We start from the raw sequence: 21908 nt of genomic DNA on the forward strand, positions 1-21908 counted from the left end.
ATTCTTAATGACATTCTCTGTATGCCAACCCTGATGGTATTGCATGATGGATAAGTATCTGCCTGTACTTTTCACCATTGAGGAGACCATTAATTCTGACCAAATCCCCAACTCCATTTGCAGAAATGCATTCCCAAACTTGCAAGGAACCTCCACCATGCTTCACTGTTGAACCTCCACCATGCTTCACTGTTGCCTGCAGACACTGATTTGTGTACCGCTCTCCAGCCCTTTGGCAAACTAAATGCTTTCTGCTACAGCTAAATATTTCACATTTTGACTCAACAGTCCAGAGCAACTGCTGCCATTTTTCTGCACCCCAGTTCCTGTGTTTTCGTGCATAGTTGAGTCGCTTGCCCTTGTTTCCACGTCGGAGGTATGGCTCTTTAGCCGCAAGTCTACGGTCCTCAACGTTGCCCGTTTCTTTGTGCTTCTCCAAAAGAGCTTGGACAGCACATCTGGAAACCCCTGTCTGCCTTGAAATGTCTGCCTGCCTTGCTGATGCAGTATCCTCATGTCTTGTTGCTGTCCTCAGTCTTGCCATGGTGTATGACCTTTGACAGTAAACTATCTTCAGCAACCTCACCTTGTTAGCTGAGTTTGGCTGTTCCTCACCCAGTTTTATTCCTCCTTCACAACTGTTTCTGTTTCAGTTCATGATTGTGTTTCAACCTACATATTGAATTGATGATCATTAGCACCTGTTTGGTATAATTGTTTTGTCATACACCTGACAATATGCCTACAAAATCCCTAACTTTGTGCATGTGTACCCACAAGAATTGATGCTGTTTTGAAGCAAAAAGGTGGTCACACCAAATATGGATTTGATTTAGATTTGTATTCTGTTCACTCACTTTGCATTTAGTTAATTGATAAATATAGTCTATTAACATGTCTATTTTTGAAGCATTCTTACTTTACAGCATTTTTTCACACCTGCCTAAAACTTTTGCACAGTACTGTATGTGCACGCGTGTGTGTTGTGTGTGTGACTGCATATGTGTGTGTGACTGCATATGTGTGTGTGACTGCATATGTGTGTGTGACTGCATATGTGTGTGTGCATGTGAGGGTGGCAGCCAACATTAGTATCGTGTCTTCTTAATCTTCTTCTTTGCACAAGTACACAGAGACCTTCTGAGCTGCTTACCTGTGGACCCGACGGCAGCACTTAGAACAGCTAACATGTATTCTCCCCACACTCCATCAAAAAACATATATCCCTTATACTTTATGCACGAGACTTACTGAATAATTCAGTCTGTATTTGGAGAGAATATGAATAGGTCACTTTTTTTGTGGCTCTATGATATTTTAGACTTCCTTAGGGGTTTGTCATTTCCTACAAAGCATTTTTTTTAAATGTTTGCTGAATATTTAGCGACTTCATAAAAGGGACCTACACCTTTAAAGTTTTAGCGCCGCTTCAGTACGTCAAGCACAGCTCCCCGCCCCTTCTCTTAAAGAGCTGTTAACAGGGCAGGATGTCCAAGCTTGTTTCGGTCACACCCTTTTAGAACGCTGTCGTCCATACAACTACGGGGACAGAGGGAAGATAGTATCCCCAAAGTATTGAATGACTAAGTAAGGAGTAGGGACTGGGGGATAAACACAATCCACTTCTGCCAAGTATTATACGACCATTTCGTCTTATGTCAGACAGAGCAGTATTTTCTCCGATTCTTATCGACTATGCCACTTCATTGTGTAACAAGTTGATTTTAGATTTTTTTTCAGGCCATCGGTTGCTATTTTAGCTTTGTATGGGAGTCGTGGTTCATGTCTGAGTGTTTGCAGGTGACCTGTCAGGTGAGATGAACCGAAATGAGAGTAGAGGAGAGGAGAAAGGTTGGAGTGAGACGACTCCTCTCTCTGCATGTCGTTGAGGAGACAGGATACCCAGTCTATCAAGAATGCTCAGTGACATTAACTGACAGTCTGATTGGAGGAGACCTAAAGCAGGAGCAGAGGGAGACCTTAGGACTGACTGAGGAAATAACACAGATAATCTATGAATCACAGAACATTTGAAGCAGCCAGAAAGACATGTTTTTCAATTGATTTATTTTCATATTGAAATAGCAAACACAATCACAGTATGTTTTGCTCCATGCTTTGCCTAGCCATGGCACCAGTACACAGAGAAAGAAGCAGGGGGAAAGGTGTACACAGGAGTGTAGCCAATGTTGCACCTGCTGTATCCATGTGACATAGTTATAGTTCTCTCTCTCTCTCTCTCTCTCTCTCTCTCTCTCTCTCTCTCTCTCTCTCTCTCTCTCACTCACTCACTCACTCACTCACTCACTCACTCACTCACTCACTCACTCACTCACTCACTCACTCACTCACTCACTCACTCACTCACTCTCGCTCTCTAGCTCTTTCTCTCTCCACTTTGTCTCGCTCTCTTTTCACTCTTATTCCCTCTTCGCACTATTCTTTCTGTCTCTCTGTAGAATAGGTTTTACAGGAGGGGATGAGGGCTCAATGGGGTGCTGTATACCCTTATCATCACAGAACACATTGTAGTCCAGTTACACATTAACAGGAGCACACAACGGGAGTATTGCTCATATCCGTCCCTCCTCTGTCTGCCCAGCATGTGGTGTGTTTTGTTTGTTTGTGCGCTCAAGTGTGTGTGCATACGACATGCGTTCGTGTACTCAAGTTTGTGTGAGCATCTGTATGTGTGCGTCACTGGCCATCCTGGGAAGAGGGCATACTACTGACCTACTGTTGTAATGGGTTGATTGTTGCCTGGCAACAATCGTTGTAGGTAGCATGATGAAAGGTAACATCCACAAGTGCCATGGAGCCAAGACACTAAGGTTGGGGGATATTACAATAGTATTGCCTATTGACGATGGTTGACGAAATTGGGACGTGACAGACAATGGTTTAGCCTATTTGAACTTGACCTTGTGCTGCGTAATGGAGAGCACACAAGAGAGACTCTCACGTTCTCTCTTTCTGATGCATGGGCTTTAGGCTATAGTCTTAACCTATTCATTTTTAAAATATACATATATATGTATGTTGTATCGTTGACTATCATTAAATGTGAAGACTGTTATTATATCAAATCAATTCTCTATGTGTAATTATTCCGTGATTCGTTAAATTACGGGGAAATGTTGTTTATAGAGTTTCGATTTCCCGGAAACAACGCTTCAGATATCTTATTATCTCATCGATTACAGTCTTCTATTAATGTATTGTTACCTCATCAGTCTCATTCCTGAACGTCGCAAACCCTTGGATATCTGCACGAACCCTAACGTAAATCATGAATAAGTGATATACAAATTGGCTCAACTATTTATTTACTAACTAACTAACTAATCAATCACAGAATTACATAAACACACACAAGAAAAAGTCCCTAGTGGACGATATGACGGCTTGGTAGACAAAGGAAAGGGGTGGGAACAGCACAAGAGACGAGAAACTCAGAGTTTGTAACTACTCTCATGGAAATGGGGCGGCAGCGTAGCCTAGTGGTTAGAGCGTTGGACTAGTAACCGGAAGGTTGCGAGTTCAAACCCCCAAGCTGACAAGGTACAAATCTGTCGTTCTGCCCCTGAACAGGCAGTTAACCCACTTGTTCCCAGGCCGTCATTGAAAATAAGAATATGTTCTTAACTGAATTGCCTGGTTAAATAAAGGTAAAATAAAATAAAAATGCTAAAACTTTTAACATGAACAACCGCTCATTCGAAATTACATTTACATATTTACAAGTGTATGCCTTTGTTGTCCCTCTCTGCGATCTCCGGTCCATCTGCTGGATAGTCGCTCGACAGAAAGCCTTTGGTTTGTCCTCCAGAGATCAAAGTGTGTTGTAGTTGTAGGTTGTTATAATGGATACGTCACAGTCTCAACGTCAACACTGAAGAGGCGACTCCAGGATGCTGGCCTTCTAGGCAGAGTTCCTCTGTCCAGTGTCTGTTCTTTTGCCCATCTGAATCTTTTATTTTTATTGGCCGGTCTGAGATATGGCTTTTTCTTTGCTTTCTTTTCCTAGAAGGCCAGCATCATGGAGTTGCCTCTTCACTGTTGCCATTGAGACTGGTGTTTTTAGTGAAGCTGCCAGTTGAGGACCTGTGAGGAGTCTGTTTCTCAATTTAGTCCTCTTACTCAGTTTTTCACCAGGGTCTCCCACTCCTCTTTCTGTACTGGTTAGGGCCAGTTTGCGCTGTTCTGTGAAGGACGTAGTACACAGAGTTGTACGAGATTGTCAGTTTCTTGGCATTTTCTCGCTTGGAATAGCCCTCATTTTGCAGAATGAATAGACTGACAAGTTTCAGAAGAAAGTTCTTTGTATCTGGCCATTTTGAACCTGTAATCGAACCCATAAATGCTGATGCTCCAGATCCTCAACGTGTCTAAAGAAGGCCAGTTTAATTGCTTCTTTAATCAGAACAACAGTTTTCAGCTGTGCTAACATAATTGCAGAAGGGTTTTCTAATGATCAATTAGCCTTTTGAAATTATAAACTTGGATTAGCTAACACAACGTGTTATTGGAACACAGGAGTGATGGTTGCTGATAATCGGCCTCTCTACGTATATGTAGATATTCCATTATAAATCTGCCGTTTCCAGCTACAATAGTCATTTACAACATTAACAATGTCTACACTGTATTTCTGATCAATTTTATGTTATTTTAATGGACAAAAAATGTGCTTTTCTTTCAAAAACAAGGACATTTCTAAGTGACCCCAAACTTTTGAATGGTAGTGTATGTATATATATCCTTCATCCATTCCTTATTTAGATTTACGTGTATTTTGGGTATATGTTGTGAAACTGTTAAATTTGATTTGTTAGATATTCCTGCACTGTCGGAGCCAGAAGCACAAGCATTTCGCTACACCCGCAATAACATCTGCTAAACACGTGTATGTGACCAATAGCATTTGATTTGATTATGGCAAGACATTCCGTTCCTCATTAATTGATTGTCACTCTGCTCCGTCATGTGCACGCCACACAGACTCAGACAGACACACACAAACCTGTTTCATGCTGAAACTCCACCAGAGTGGAATATTTGAATATATTTCCCTGCACTTAGTCTCTGTTCAGGGTATCACAACTTTATCTTTCATCATAATTTGTCCAGTTGCTGAATGCGATTTTGTGGTTATTAGGGGGGTTATATATTTTTTGACCCACTTTTTTTGTGGGCAAGGGGGGGGGTCGACAAACATTGTATATGAGTACATAATCACAATAGGACAAAGGTTAAAATCGCCCAGTGTAGCTGAGAAGTCTCTCTTACAGCGATAAGGCCATTAAGAACACAGTATTGTTTTTTTCTGAGTTGTGAAGCTCAAGATGGCGTCGACAGACATGGCAGCTCTGCTTCTAGCTCCTAAGCAACTTTGCAGTGTTTTTTTGTGTGTGTTATTTCTTACATTATTAGCCCAGAACATTTTGGATATCAGAGTGGCGGTAACTAACCAGCATTACGACCAGGAAAACCACTTTCCCATATTGGATCCTTTGTTCGTACCCCCCAGGGCAATTTAACTTATCCCAGAGGGAGGAAGGGAGACAACTGGGCTGTTGGCTGTTGCTTTTCCAAATGGCAGTCAGGTGAGTTGAAAGATAGCGTGTAGCCTACTAAAGGAGATGCTTGGAGATCAGGTTTACTCTGAGGTTACCCAAGAGGAAACGCTGGCTTTACAGAGGCAGGTGAGGGGGAATCCTGGCGAGATTAAAGTGAATGGAAAACCTGCCACCTCTTCCCTCCATTCTGTTAGTGTCACGGATCCCTCTGGAACGTTCAATGCGCACACCTGGCTCCTTTTCCCACTGATTGTATTTGTATATACAGTTGATGTCGAAAATGTACATACACCTTAGCCAAATACATTTCAACTCAATTTTTGACAATTCCTGACATTTAATCCTAGTAACAATTCCCTGTCTTAGGTCAGCAATTAGTATTTGGTAGCATTGCCTTTAAATGGATTAACTTGGGTCAAACGGTTTGTGTAGCCTTCCACAAGCTTCCCACGATAAGTTGGGTGAATTTTGGCCCATTCCTACTGACAGAGCTGGTGTAACTGAGTCAGGTTTGTAGGCCTCCTTGCTCGAACACGCTTTTTCAGTTCTGGCCACAAATTTTCTATAGGATTGAGATCAGGGCTTTGTGATGGCTACTCCAATACCTTGACTTTGTTGTCCTTAAGCCATGATGCCACAACTTTGGAATAATTCTTGGGGTCATTGTCCATTTGGAAGACCCATTTGAGACCAAGCTTTAACTTCCTGACTAATGTCTTGAGATGTTGCTTCAATAGATCATCTGTGCAATCCATACGTCTGGTTCATCCTTGGGAGCAATTTCCAAACGCCTGAAGGTACCACGTTCATCTGTACAAACAATAGTACGCAAGTATAAACACCATGGGACCACGCAGCCGTCATACCGCTCAGGAAGGAGACGCGTTCTGTCTCCTAGAGATGAACGTACTACATACTAAGCGTTTACTGGTCTCGTCCCGTGTGATAATCATTGTGCACGTGTGTTATTTCGAGGTACTCCTCGCTCTTTTGTTTGCGTTTCGACCCTGTGTTTTTGTTACGTGTTTGCTTGGTCTTCGTCCCCGTGCCTTTACAAGGCACGCTGTAGTTGGGGGCTTAATTTTTTTTAAACTATTACGCATTCCTCCGTCTCCCGAATCTCTTCATACCAACGTGAAAATTGGCCAGTGTACAGTCACTTGATAATAAAATGAATGACCTCCGATCGTGGATTTGCTATCAACGGGACTCTCGTAACTGCAATATTTTCGGGCAAGATACCCCCCATGGCTATCCAATTTAATGGATTCTGTGCCTCTTCATCAGGGGAGACTGGTGATTTGAAGAATTGAGGAGGATGGGAGAGCCACGGTATAGGCACGGAATGCACAGAGACGACAAAGAAGAAAAAACGTCAAAGACTTATAGTACAATATTATGGGGAATGGGAATGAGTGGGCAACTTACACCGTGTTGGAAAGAGATCACAGCGGTGACTGAGTGAGGTGTTCAGAGGCCTGATCAGTGCAGGACAGGATTTGGCTGGGAAGACAAAAAAACTAACACAACACACTGCACAGTTTGATTAAAGAGCTAAGAATGAGTTAGTCCAAGCAAGGAGTAAAATCATTGATGTGTAATAATGTGATTGTGATTGTAAATTGATAGGGGTTCTCACAGTGCTAGGAGGGGAAACACTCAATGTGTCCGTGGATGAACGGGCAGATGAGACGTGGCTTCAGTTCATGTCAGGAGACAGTTGACAATGGTAGTGGAGTGGAGTAATCATCACCTCTTAATGATGGAGCAGAAGGGTACTTAGCTGTAAATACAGATAGCAGATACATTCCATTACAGCTGTGCCATTGTAGGTTTGGACAACAAGTTTCTCTCAGAATTCATAAACTTAAACACACTACACATTTTGCCCACTTGACACATCAAAGTATCCCAAGAAACTTTCCTGGATAAAGACCTGATCATCCACATACCTGCAAGCAGACTGTTGGCACCATAGGTCCCAGAGCGGAGGGGCAATTTTGACCCCCCCCCCCCGGGGCCTGTAGTTTTTCCTTATATGTTAACCTAACTAAGAAAACTTGGGACCCTATAAGATATGACAGTGATTAATCAGTTGTAAAAAGGTTTTATATGGGTTATGATGTATACAGTTTGTGTTAACCAAGTCACATGGTTTCAAAAAAAAACTCCTGAAAAAACCTCCTGGCCCTGGGGGTGATGGCCCTGTCAAACTGCAGCTACCTTATATTTGTTCATATAAATCATATTTAGACTGGATTAGGAGGGGGATTTCCTCTGCCCGGACAGATAGACAACAACAGATAGACAATATAACTGACAGGGGCTGAGCTTGCTTTATGCATGTTTGCGGCAACTGTCGGCCTTATACAAATATGTACTCACATATGTCATCACTATTATGTTGATTGATTCATTCCAGTTAATCATTTTGGATTAAAAATGTGTAGGCAGCCTAGCCAGCCCAATTTTGAATATAAACCAAATTTGGATCACATTCACATTGTCTCCAAACACACAAATGGACTATAAATACATACCATTACACAATGTTTAGGTGTAGCCTAGGCTGCTGCAACATTTAGGTCAGGAATTTTTGCTTGTGTCTGTCTGGAGTGATTATGTGTTATCATCTTTGCTAAATAAATAACAGAGGAAAGTGGAATGCCTACATGAGCGCACGCGGAAAAACGCTTTTAATGGATGACGAGATCAAATCATTCAGGATATTTTTTCGACATTCCAGAATATACAGTCGAAGGTTCGATATGTGCAGCAAGTAAAGCATCAGTAACGTGCAATTACCTCTGCCAAGTTCCTTGTAGTTGGCGGAACGTTCCCTCTCGTCTTGTCCTCTGAAAGCCTATTCTTGCAGGCCCAAAAACGCAGTGGTCTTGAAAAGCCGCTTGAGAACATCCCTGTTTCTTCTTACCTTCTCGTTGTGTTGCGCAGTTTGAATACGCAGACGGTCGTCCATAATCAATGTAGCTTTTTCCGAGAAGCTTCAATCTGATATGGACATTTATATGCTCCCTGCTTTTCTTTTCCCGTTTAGCTGAACGATCAATGTTCTTCAGGTGACCGTACCCACCTTTCGATCAAAGCTCAGACTTTCCAAAAAAGCAGGCAAGGCCAGAAATATAGGCGGCTTGATGAAAGGCTTCCTGCTAACCAGCTATACTTCTGATACCAGTTGCAGTTGGTATTGAACACCCTCACCTTTTCATCCTTCTTCATGAAACTGATCTCAGGCAGAGGTCGATCCTCACTTTTAATCACACCTTTTCCGTGTACCCTAGGGGTTTGCCGTTCTACCATTCTGGCGGAGAAAACTTCACACTCGCACTGGTAGCCAGCTACTGAAGTTTGGACACAAAAATAATGTTTCAAAACTAAAAAAAACAATTTATAATATACCTTCTCCGTCTCCTGTCATTTGAAAAAAAGTATGTAAAAAAAAAAAGACACGGTTTATTTTGAGAACCGTTAAAAGTCACTATCTACAGCAGTGATTCCAATAATGTGGTTGAACTGTGGTCAAGTGTCTGTGTGTAATTTAATCTCCTCCTCCCAGCCCCTTACTTTGTAACATGTGGCCCATTAGCTTGTGGAGAAAATTGATTGTGTTATGAGTCAGGGGAGTGTGCATGTGTGCTCGTGCATGTGTGATGTGACAAGTGATTGACAGGTTGAATGGCTGTATTAGAGATTGTCAATCAAACCTTGCCAAATAGAATCCACAGTGACATTCAGCCACAGCACACACACACTCCTGATGAGCCCTCAGCTCTTAGAGGGATGTGGTCCCGGACAAGGTCTGAAGGCTCCTATCTATCACATACTAATTACTGTGATCCTTCAACACCTTTTCTCCCTAAGGCCCCTAGTGGCTGCTGTAATGAATGGCCTTCAATGGGATGACTATATGATCGAATTCACCAAAAAAACATTATTTCCAGCGTTTGACGTAGCTGTATTTTAGTCACTGGGTGTGGAGAGAAGATGGTTTCACTAAGAGAGCATTAGTACTACCTGTCATTGCTGTGTGTGTACTGTGGGGGGGGGTCTCAGTGTGTGTGTCTCTCGGTGTGTGTTCCTGTGCTACTATTGGTGTTTGCTCAATTTGAATTTAAGCTGATTTCCCCTGTGTCCTGTGCTGTTCTTTTCTAGAATTGCTTACCGTCTGACAAAGTGAACCAGTGTTTATGATTGCAAAGGTTGTTTGCAAGGACTTGCAGTCAGAAAACACAATCACATGTAATTAGTAAAAAAAACTCAGCAAAAAAGAAATGTCGCTTTTTCAGGACCCTGTCTTTCAAAGATAATTTGTAAAAATCTAAATAACTTCACAGATCTTCATTGTAAAGAGTTTAAACACTGAACCATAAACAATTAATGATCATGCACCTGTGGAACGGTCATTAAGACACTAACAGCTTACAGACGGTAAGCAATTAAGGTCACAGTTATGAAAACTTAGGACGCTAAAGAGGCCTTTCTACTGACTCTGAAAAACACCAAAAGCAAGATGCCCAGGATCCCTGCTCATCTGTGTGAACGTGCCTTAGGCATGCTGCAAGGAGGCATGAGAACTGCAGATGCGGTCAGGGCAATAAATTGCAATGTCTGTACTGTGAGACGCCCAAGACAGCGCTACAAGGAGACAGGACGGACAGCTGATTATTCTCACAGTGGCAAACCACTTGTAACAACACCTGCATGGGATCGGTACATCTGAACATCACACCTGCGGGACAGGAAAAGGATGGAAAGCCCGGATCTCAATGCCATTGAGCACGTCTGGGACCTGTTGGATCGGAGGGTGAGGGCTAGGGCCATTCCCCCCAGAAATGTTTTGAATGTACCTTGGTTGATAGTGGGATAACAGCTCACAGCAGGAACTGGCAAATCCGGTGCAGTCCATCAGAAGGAGATGCACCGCAGTACTTAATTCAGCTGGTGGCCACACCAAATACTGACTGTAACTCTTCATTTTGACCCCCCCCAGCCCTTTGTTCAGGGACACATTATTCCATTCTTGTTAGTCACATGTCTGTGGAACTTGTTCAGTTTGTCTCAGTTGGTGAATCTAGTTATGTTCATACAAACATTTACACGTTAAGTTTGCTGAAAATACGTAGTTATTATCTGTATTGACCAGGGAAGAGGCTAGTTCACTCCTGAATCTACCTCAGTTATAGCTTATATAATTAAAGTTTGAGCTTTCTACTCTCTCTCCGATGCTACTTCCTCCTTAGCATTCATCTTATCGCTCTCTCTATCAGCAGCTCATAATGCAATTTATGAATGAATAAATGTACTCTGAGCTCAAATATGTACACTGAACAAAAATCTAAACGCAACATGCAACAACTTCAAATATTTTACTGAGTTACAGTTCATGTAAGGAAATCAGTCAATTGAAATGATCAAGGCACAAGACGAGACGCAGATGCAGAAACACAGGAGGCAGATGATTGGAGTCTTACAATGTTTATTCATCCAAAAGGGGTAGGCAAGAGAATGGTTGTGTAGAGGAAAAAAAAAACAGTTCAGAGTCTAATAGGTACCTGAAGGGCAGGCAGATTCATGGTCAGGGCAGGCAGGATGATCAGGCAGATTCATGGTCAGGGCAGGCAGGATGATCAGGCAGATTCATGGTCAGGGCAGGCAGGATGATCAGGCTGGTGGGAAAGTAGTCCAGAGTCAGGCAGGGGTCAAAACCGGGTAAGAATAGCAAAAGAGAATAGAAAAGGATTACGGGGAAGAACACGCTATTTGACTTGACTAAACATACAAGACGAACTGACACAGAGAGACAGGAAACACGGGGATAAATACACTGGGGAAAATAAGCAACACCTGGAGGGGGTGGAGACAATCAAAAGGACAGGTGAAACCGATCAGGGCGTGACAGAAATAAATGCATTAGGCTCTAATCTATAGATTTCACATGACTGGGAATACAGATATGCACCTGTTCGTTACAGATACCTTAAAAAACAATTGTGGCGTGTATCAGAAAAACAGTCAGTATCTGGTGTGGACACCACTTGGCTCATGCACAACAACACATCTCCTTCGCATAGAGTTGATCAGGCTGTTGATTGTGCTGGAACTGGAACATGCTATCGTACACAGCTGTCCAGAGCATCCCAAACATTTTCAATTGGCGACATGTCTGGTGAGTATGCAGGGAATAGCTTCCAGGTGATGGCGACTGGTGAATGGCATGGCACTGGGCCTCAGGATCTTGTCACGGTATCTCTGTGCATTCAAAGTGCAATTTGTTTGTCGTACATAGCTTTGGCCTGCCAATACCATAACCCCACCATGGGTCACTCTGTTCACAATGTTGACATTGTGCAAACTGCTCACCCACACAATGCCATACACACTGTCTGCCATCTGCTTGGTACAGTTGAAACCAGGATTCATCCATGAAGAGCACACTTCTCCAGCATGGCAGTGGCCATCGAAGGTGAGCATTTGCCCACTGAAGTTGGTTACGACACCAAACTGTAGTCAGGTTAAGACCCTGGTGAGGATGACGAGCATGCAGATGAGCTTCCCTGAGACGGTTTCTGACAGTTTGTGCATAAATTCTTTGTTTGTGAAAACCTGCAGTTTCATCTGCTGTCTCGGTGGCTGGTCTCAGACGGTCCCGCAGGTAAAGAAGCCAGCTTATGGTAGAGAAATTAACATTAAATTATCTGGTAACAGTTCTGGTGGACATTCCAGCAGTCAGCATTCCAATTGCACGCTCCCTCAAAACTCGAGACACCTGTGGTATTGTGTTGTGTGACAAAACTGCACATTTTAGAGTGGCCTTTAATTGTCCCCAGCACAAGGTACACCTGTGTAACGATCATTCTGTTTAATCAGCTTATTGATATGCCACACCTGTCACATGGATGGATTATCTTGGCAAAGAAGAAATGCTCACTGACAGGGATGTAAACAAATATATACACAAAATTTGAGAGAAATAAACATTTTGCGCGTATGGAAAATATCTGGGATCTTTTATTTCAGCTCATGAAACATGGGACCAACACTTTACATGTTGCGTTTTGTATTTTTGTTCAGTGTATGTGGTCTGTAAGGATCTAAGTGAACTAAATGCTCTCTTTTGTCCCAGTATTTTCCTCCTAATAGAGCAATTACACATAACTGTGTAGGAATAAGAGCATGTGAGCGGAATTGAATGGTTGGAAATCCCGATCAGCGTTCCATGTCCTTTCCTACCACTCAGCTAAAAACCACTCTGCGCTCCAGCTCCAAATACACTCCATTCATTAAAATCACAATTTAACCAACACCCATCTATTTTTGTGACTACCTGGACCTACCATTTGGTTTAAGTATTGAAACCACACCATATGGATTTGAATGAAAGTGTTTGAATAAACACGAAAAGGTGGATGTATGAAGCGAATATCATTTCAAATAGGCTACATGTCATATTAAACAGCATATAAACACTAAATCCGTCGCCAGTCCCACTGGCTCCAGGTCATCTATAAGTCTTTGCTAGGTAAAGCCCTGCCTTATCTCAGCTCACTGGTCACCATAGCAACACCCATCTGCAGCACAGGCTCCAGCAGGTATATTTCACTGGTCACCCCCAAAGCAACACCTCTTTTGCCACCTTGCAAAAGTCACTGAAGCTGGAGACTTATATCTCCCTCACTAAATATAAGCATCAGCTGTCAGAGCAGCTGACCGATCACTGCACCTGTACACAGCCCATCTGTAAATAGCCCACCCAGCTACCTCATCCCCATATTGTTCTTTTTTTGCTCTTTTGCACCCCAGTATCTCTACTTGCACATCATCTGCACATCTGTCACTCTAGTGTTAATGCTAAATTGTAATTATTTCACCACTATGACCTATGTATTGCCTTACCTCCCTAATCTTACTACATTTGCACACACTGTGTATAGATTTTTCTATTGTGTTATTGACTGTACATTTGTTTATCCCATGTGTAACTCTGTGTTGTTTGTGTCACACTGCATTGCTTTATCTTGGCCAGGTCGCAGTTGTAAATGAGAACTTGTTCTCAACTGGCTTACCTGGTTGAATAAAGGTGAAATAAAAATGTTTAAAAAAGTGATTAGATTAGATTCCACAATGATTATTTAGTTGTGGACACTAAATCACTGCACTCCCTCTCTTGCTGTTGGTCCTCATCTTTGTTAGTCACCTTGATTTAGCACCAGTGTTTTATCACTGTCTTTATGAAAATATTTAGCAAACTCCTTGACAGTAGCTTAAGCAAGGGGCTATAGGAGCACACAAGTAGACCACAAATGCATGCTGGGGCGGGGATGCCCTGAGCTCGTGAAGTGAGCGCTACTGGAGCGAAATTGGAGTGGGCGAGAAGGCCGACGCTTCAGTCTTTGAGAATCTCGCTCCGCTCTCCAGGAAAATTTGGACATGCTCCGCTCCAGCTCCGCTCCGCTCACATAGTCTGGTATTAGTAGCCTAAAACAAGGCTCACGTACATCCCCATATCTTATCCTTCGACCCTGTGTGGATGGGTAATTGGGGTCTTTGTCCCTCCGCTCCCCACTCAATGGAGCGTACGTGCATGTGATATTTTTTAATATGCTCAAGATTGCTCTCAAGTGTGTGTGGTATCCTTTTGCGTGTGTGTGTGTGTGGGATGCTTGTGTGTGTGTGTGTTTTCCTGGCACTTATTCCCAATGATCAGAGAGATGAGTAGGTTAATTATAATACAATCAGAGCCTTCTTCCTGTAGATCAGTTTCTACTCTAGGGGGGTTGGCTGTTGGTGCTGGAACCCATTGCCCAGCTGCAATCAATCAGCCCCCCTACACACACACACACACACACACATGCACACACACACACACCACAGACACACACACACAACAGACACACAGACACACACAACCCCATCTCCCGACCACTTTTACTCTAATGCAAGATGAGAGCCAGTGAAGTGGGCACCTGAGCTCCTGGCAGCCCCATGCAAATGCGTTTCTCCAGCTCGTATGCTCGGTTTGCCCACGCTAAGGTCACCATATGGGAATAAGGTACAGGCCACACGCTAATTTGCGGGCACAGGGTCATGCTGACAAGTGTTATCCTGCCTTTGAAGCCTTCTGATATTGCTGTCTCTTTCTCTTTATTTGGCTCCACTACTCACATAACTAATTTAATTGTGAAAAATAACATTTCTATTTGAATTTATTCAGCTGATTCAGGGCTCTACACTAAACTTTTCCACTGGTGCGACCCACTTTTTAAGTTGATGGCAACAGCACGTGATTTAGTCCCACCAATTTTTCACCACTGCGTGGCAATAATGACCTGGCCTGTGTCCCATAATGTACATTCATTACATACTAAACCAGGCTAATAATGACTAGCCATATTTTAAATTGGCATGCCCTTGCAAGGCTTGACATTCAGGTAAATTTGCCAGTGGCACCCCAGGCCAGTGCCAACTGAAAGCTACTGGCCCAAATGAAAAAATACTGGCCTGGGTAAGTGGATGCTTCATGCATAATTTAAATGTTATCTTTAATTCGCGGGCTGGTGAAAGTAGCTTATCATGACCTACTTTCCATTGTCACACCCTGATCTGTTTCACCTGTCTTTGTGCTTGTCTTCTTTTTGGTAAATTCTGTTTTCCTGGTTTTATTTGTCCCGGGTTTCCTAGTTAATTATTTTATGAATTCACACTTTTTTTTGTAGAACAACTAAAACAATTGAATGTACTAAGACCACAACAATGCTTTAACCACATCCGGAGGCCAATTTTGAGGTCTGGGAACAATCCCCTCAAAATTAGAAAGTTGAAGCTCATTTGTTACATTTCTACACAATTTAAAACTCCTAAAATGCTATTTGGAGAACAGCAAAAACAAACCAAATTGATCCCATTCATTGTAGAAAATAGTACAAATAAAGAAGAACCATTGAAATGAGTAGGTGTTTCCAAAGTAGCCTAGCAGTAGTGATTCATGTGTTATGGTTTAGATGGAATGATCTAGGTGAAAATGTATTTGAGGCCGGAGGCAAAGTACATAAGGGGCCAGTGTTTGAGACATAATATTTTCATGCGGGGTTGCAGAGTCTGTCAGGACCGACGTAAGTGTATTCTATGGAGTCCCAAAAACCAACGCGTTAACAGTACAGTGGAATTGGGGAAGTGGAATTGAATATGACTGGGGCGGAGATTTGTGAGGCTCATAGATTAAGGAAGTGGGTAATAGTCTCTGGGGAACGATACCACTCATCTGTGTATAGTGATACAGGGGATAGCTCATAGTAGAGGAAGGACAGCTAACTGTGCACAGTACAGAGACTACTATGAAGTCAAGTTGAACGTCACACATACCCAGATCATGGTGGGAGTAGCAGAGATAGTGTTGTCATTCCAGACACAATTGTCCATCTTCAGTGAGGTGTTCATCGAAAGCGATACAACTACTACGCATGGCTCTGACCATAGAACCAGTAACAATACCTGGATCATTTTACATGGCGACGGGTGTGGAACCAATTTTGGGGTTGGATAATCAATGCAAAATGCCAGGGGTATGGATTCTAAAAAGTAACAAGTTAAAATTGGCACGGCCAAGCACTCCTTCCAAATCAGAAAACCTTGGCCATTTTTTTTAACCTCGTGAGACACTTTATTCCGTCTTCTTCTGAAATAGCTTAAAAGAACTGACGAAAGGGAGGAGGGGTCACGAGAAATTAAAGTGGAGTTAATATTGTGAGTAATTCTTTGTGGAGTTTGGTAACCCCAATGCTGTCGCTTGACAGAATTGCTTTTCAGAACTCTACAAATAATGTTCTTAGGTACCCAATTTGATCGATTTCTGTGCCTCTCGCGGCGGTGTCTAAGGTGTTCAAATTTCCTCATTCATGGCTCGAATACACGCCCACTATTAACAACTTTCCAAGTTAGTGATACCCACTTCTCCGGCGAGTAGTTTCGGTATTTGTGCCTATTAATTGGCCACGGCACCTGATACCTTGTGTTAGAACCAAAACTGAAGAGTCTGCCAATTTACTGCTGGAGAATACCGGAGCCCTAATGTCGATACACCAGTGTCACGTTTCAAACATCAATGTTGTTGACAACACACATTACCAAAATTATTCACAGTTTTCTTCCAATTTTCATCATAATATGTCACGGTTGCCTGCCCCAATAGGGCATAAACCAACCTCTCTCCTTATTGCTCCTGCTAATACACGCAAGTCATGTTCAAACAACGTTCAAATACCTTCTTTCTTTTCTAACCATGAATGTGTTTCAACCTTCCGTAACCATCCACATTCCCTCCTTTTGTCCTTCTCCATGGACTACTTCTCTACAACCTACCGTACTAGTACCCCCCCCCCCCTTATGGGTTTAGTAGGGAACCAACCCCACTTGGTATTTACCCCTTAGGACTTAACCTCTGCAGGTACCTACCTGCTTTGGCTTACCTTCCAGGACTTACCCTATGCTTATATGAAGCTAGCAGGAACCAATCCACTTGGAATATATACCGCTTTGGAATTATCCTCCGCAGGGACTAACCTGCCCGGGATAACATTCCAGCACTTACGCTATACTTCATGGTACTCGCAGGAACCAACCCCCTCGGGATTGACCCCCTAGGATTTACCCTCTGCAGGTACTACCCTGCTCTGGTTTTCTAGGTCCATATCCTATAATTGGTTCAGCCTATGACTCTCATCTCATCAATAGGTCAGAATAAGTGATAACGGGTATAGGAACTGTGCCTAGCTTGGTTTTGGTGCCGGCTCCTGTTTCACTGATTCAGGCTTTCTAGTTCGACTGTAAATCGTGGTGAATCCTGCCGACAATGCCAACTGTTAGTAAAACTGAGTAAAACTCAGGACAACTAGTCAACCTCAAACCAAGTTTGTGCACGCTAACCAAGGTTGCCAGGTGCACGGTGTTTCCTCTGACACATTGGTGCGGCTGGCTTCCGGGTTGGATGCGCGCTGTGTTAAGAAGCAGTGCGGCTTGGTTGGGTTGTGTATCAGAGGACGCATGACTTTCATCCTTCGTCTCTCCCGAGCCTGTACGGGAGTTGTAGCGATGAGACAAGATAGTAGCTACTAACAATTGGATACCACAAAATTGGGGAGAACAAGGGGTTTTAAAAATAAAACATTAAAAAAAAGAAAGTTGACAATAGTGTCTGAAATTACAACACTATCTCTGCTACTCCCACCATGAACTGGGTATGTGTGACGTTCTACTTGACTTCCATAGTCGCCTCTACATGTGACCGACCGGCTCGATTCGGTCTTATGTAGCAAAATGTGAAATGGTGTTTATTTTTTACATTGGATAAAAGTAGAGACTCAGAGCTAGAAAATGATGTATCATACACTACAGTCGAGGAACAACAGGAAAGTCATTCTGCTTTGAAAGTTAATCAACTTTTATCCTCGCTTTTTTTATCCTTGCTTCCTTCCGGGCACTCATTCTTCTGGCGTCTATTCATTTTCTTCTTCAGATAGCATTTACCGTTCATCTTCACAATGGCACACATGTAACTCATGCCTGTCAAAGCGGATGCCTTTGATAATGTCCCGATTTCAATATCTGGGGAATAATCTGATTTTCCCAAGCAAATGCATCTCTCACCTGAGCTGCCACCACCATTCCGTACAGTCCGTTCTGTCTTGTCCATTTTCCGACCAGTGCATCAGCAGCATGAGAGGAGTTTGGGCGTGGTCTCTCTCCATGCTCACTTCACGTGGACGGTCTCAGGACATGCCGCACTCAGCTTCAGGTAGAAGTGTTGAAGGACAGGTCCGTAATGAACGCCATTGTCGCCATTACCTCAGCTGGTTAGAGAGGGTGAGGCTCACACTGTTCTCGGTCGAATTATCCCTTCCATGCATCTAGATATCATCTGTAGTCACTATCGCCATAACTTCGAGAGAGGACAGACCAAAACAACAGTTTAAAGCATTTCTGATTCAGGAAATCCAAACTTTTCCCCGTATGACAAATTATTACATTCCCACTTTTCTTAATACAAAATGTCTAAGACAAACATCAAAGAGTATACCAACACACTGTTGAAACCATTTTGCAAATTGGCTTAAAGTCCCTTATCATACTGGCGACCTCACTGCAGAGTCACAGGGTCAGGGAGTTAGAGGGATAACCCTTAGGGAGATATCCCGACCATACAGCAGACCCTATCTGGTGAGATTTGTTATTGAAGCAAAAACAAAAATGAAACAACCAAAATAACTACAGCAATACACTTCTTCATATGTACCAGCATGAATAGTTGTATTGTCATCATTTAGTCGTGTCCAGAGCGTGCAGTCACTTTACTCTCTGAATTTAAAGTAGATTGTTCAATTTGTTCTTGCTAATTGCATTGACACACTCATTATTCTTGTGTAGAAGAATTGAACAATCGTTTGCAGTCATTTGATCATTTCCAGTGCCGTTCTCTTTGTGTATTGTTCATGCTGATTCAAGCAGACAATTGCTGTAATGCAATTGTTTTAGTTAATTAACTGAGATTTCATGACATTAAATTCATGCTGTTTGAACATTGTTACAGTTAGCTAAATAATGGAATTGTGCTCATGCCTTTACACTGAAAATGTAATGCAAGTGATGATGACCATACTCATCAGCTTCTCATCAGACCTCTGTCTCACTTGGACTTTTCATTAGATCCCATTTGCTGAAATAATGGTTACCATTGCTTAATCGTCTTCTAACATTGCTTAATCGTATTCTAATCTGAAAGATTGCTTGATTGGCAAGCGCAGTGTGTTGTAGGAATGTTGTCTGAATGTGGTCTTCTCTTCCTTACAGATAAGCTTGAGAACGGAGGAGACGTGTACCAAAGGAGGAAAGGCCCCTACGCCGATGCTGGCTCTTCAGACTCCGAGGGACAGGAAGTGGGCAGTCGGCAACAGGATGGGGCAGGGCAAACAGGAAGCAGCTGGAAGCGCATCGTCCTCCTGATCCTGGCCATCACCATCCACAACATCCCAGGTGAGAAGATGAACCCACCATAGCCCAGTCTGTGTTGCTCAGTCCCAAACCAACCCCTGCACCCTAACTTCTAGATCCTAGCCCCTATTATATTTCCCAAGTCTTTTCATCGACATCTGAATTGGATAGGTTAGGTTCTTAAGGCACAGTAATATGGTAACAGGCTGATTCCCTTTGTGGAATTTTCCCCATATTTCTGAAGCTACACCTCAGCAATCCTCTCAGAGGGAGTAGTGGGTAAGGGTCATTTTAGTATAGCTAAAGATATATCTGTAGCGGTGATTTTGAAGAGCCAACACACCATTTGCTCAAGCTTCCTCCTCTAGTTGGTAGGCTTGGGCGGTATACTGTATATACCGTATACCGGGGTATTTGGAATAAGCCACGGGATGGTTTTTCCGATATAATCAAAACAATGTCTTTGAGGTTTTTCAAACAATTTGAATATTAGTAGATACTTTTTAAGTTAATACCTGCAGTCAACTTGTGCAATACGTTTTCTTACATTATGAAGCTTGCAGTAGTTCCGCAGAACTGTTGACCCAGTCACGTGTTTGTTTGTAAAAAAGCACAACGGGAGAAAGCGGGAGCTGGTGAGTCCAGCTGTACATTTGGTTTAACTTGCTAGTTAGGTAAGTAAGTGGCTGAATAAATAAGGAGGCCAATGGGCTTTTTGTGTTTATAACACCGCCTTGTGTACTAAAACGGTAATGAAACCGAGATCCCAGGATGAGAGAAGGACGGTAATGATGATGTGAACATCTGGATTACCGCCCAACCCTACTCATCTGACTGATGATAGAGTATTGATGAGGATGAGTTGTGCTTTCCTGAAGGGGCTATGCACTTACCGCTAGGCATCCCCTGCTTGTCGAGGCAAGTCTGCTCCTATATGTGTTTTTACCGAAATGAGCTTAAACCTGCACCAACTGGGAGAAGCAATAGCAGTGTTTTTCAGAGGTTTCAGGAGGGAAAGTGTGATCCGTGGGCGTAAGAGTGGGACAGGCTTAGGATGCAGGAGCATCCCTGTGTCACTCCACATGTGTTAGTGAAATATGGATGAGAACAAACAAAAAAAACAGTCCATTAATTCAATGTACAAACATAGTTACCTAATCGATGGCCTCGCCCCAAGGTGTGGTCCTTTTAATTGGAGGAAAACATCAGAGTGAGAAGTTTAATTGATTCCTGTGTTCACAGGCAGTCTAGCTTAACTCCACGTGAACAGATGTGCATAGTTTAATGACAGTGTCGAGTGAAGTTGCCCCTACACGCTGATCTTGGTCAGTTTTACATTTTCAACGCTAATGGTTAAGGTTATGGTTGGGGGAGGGGAAGCTAGATCTGTACCTAGGGGGAATTTCGCGTCAGTGTTTTAACGCCAGTGTTTTCCAGGATGTGCGGATGAACGCACATCCATATGAATTGGTGACATGTACCGTCTGTGATATCATGGCTGGTGAAATACAATGCGTTATAGACTAGACAGACACATAATTTACCTGGTATATCTTTAATGTTAGCATGACAAGGCCATGTTACAAGGCATCAATTCAGTGCAGTTTTTATTGGGGGGGGCGGGATATCAGAGCTGGTGAAATGTAGTCATTTGAAACAGAACGTATTGACAATTACAATACACATACAGACACATTATTACACACCATTAGCCTGGTATATCTCAATGTTATCATGACAAGGCCATGCATGCTACAAGGCGTCAATTTAGTTTAAATTTTGTCGGAGTCTGGAAGTGGTGATCCTAACCGACCTAAGACAGGGAATTTTTACTAGGATTAAAGTGTCAGGAATTGTGAAAAACTGTGTTTAAATGTATTTGGCTAAGGTGTATCTAAACTTCCGACTTCAACTGAAGTCCCCACAAGAATAGTAAACAAACAAAACATTTGACCAACTGGGGACATTTTGTTCTTCCACACACGGTCAAATGCAATTTCTAGGGGGTTTAGGGTTAAGGTTAGAATTAGTGTTAGGGTTAGGAGCTAGGGTTAGTTTTAGGGTTAGGGTTAGGAGATAAGGTTAGCTTTAGGGTTAAGGTTGGGTTTTGGGAAAATAGGATTTTGAATGGGACTGAATTGAGTGTCCCCACAAGGTCAGTTATACAAGACCGTGTGTGTGTGTGTCTGGTAATCATGTTGGATCAGGGACAGGGAAAATGTAATCAATCAACAGCTCAAAGCTGACAGGTATGGGAGCACTCAAAGGCATAATTTAACTTACTGAGGATTAGCGTGATAGCATTAGAATGCATACAAATATACTACTGGA

The 21908-nt window shown here is 42.7% G+C and overlaps 1 protein-coding gene across 1 annotated transcript in view; it reads left to right on the forward strand.

Moving 5' to 3' along the window:
- Window positions 1-21908, forward strand: part of LOC124039981 (zinc transporter ZIP11-like) — a 153249-nt gene that overhangs the window by 77096 nt on the left and 54245 nt on the right. Inside the window, 1 exon segment of the mRNA XM_046356622.1 lies at window positions 19437-19619. Coding sequence (XP_046212578.1) covers window positions 19437-19619 — 183 coding nt within the window.

This window comes from Oncorhynchus gorbuscha, linkage group LG07, assembly GCF_021184085.1.
Source record: "Oncorhynchus gorbuscha isolate QuinsamMale2020 ecotype Even-year linkage group LG07, OgorEven_v1.0, whole genome shotgun sequence".
Taxonomy (NCBI): Eukaryota; Metazoa; Chordata; class Actinopteri; order Salmoniformes; family Salmonidae; genus Oncorhynchus; species Oncorhynchus gorbuscha.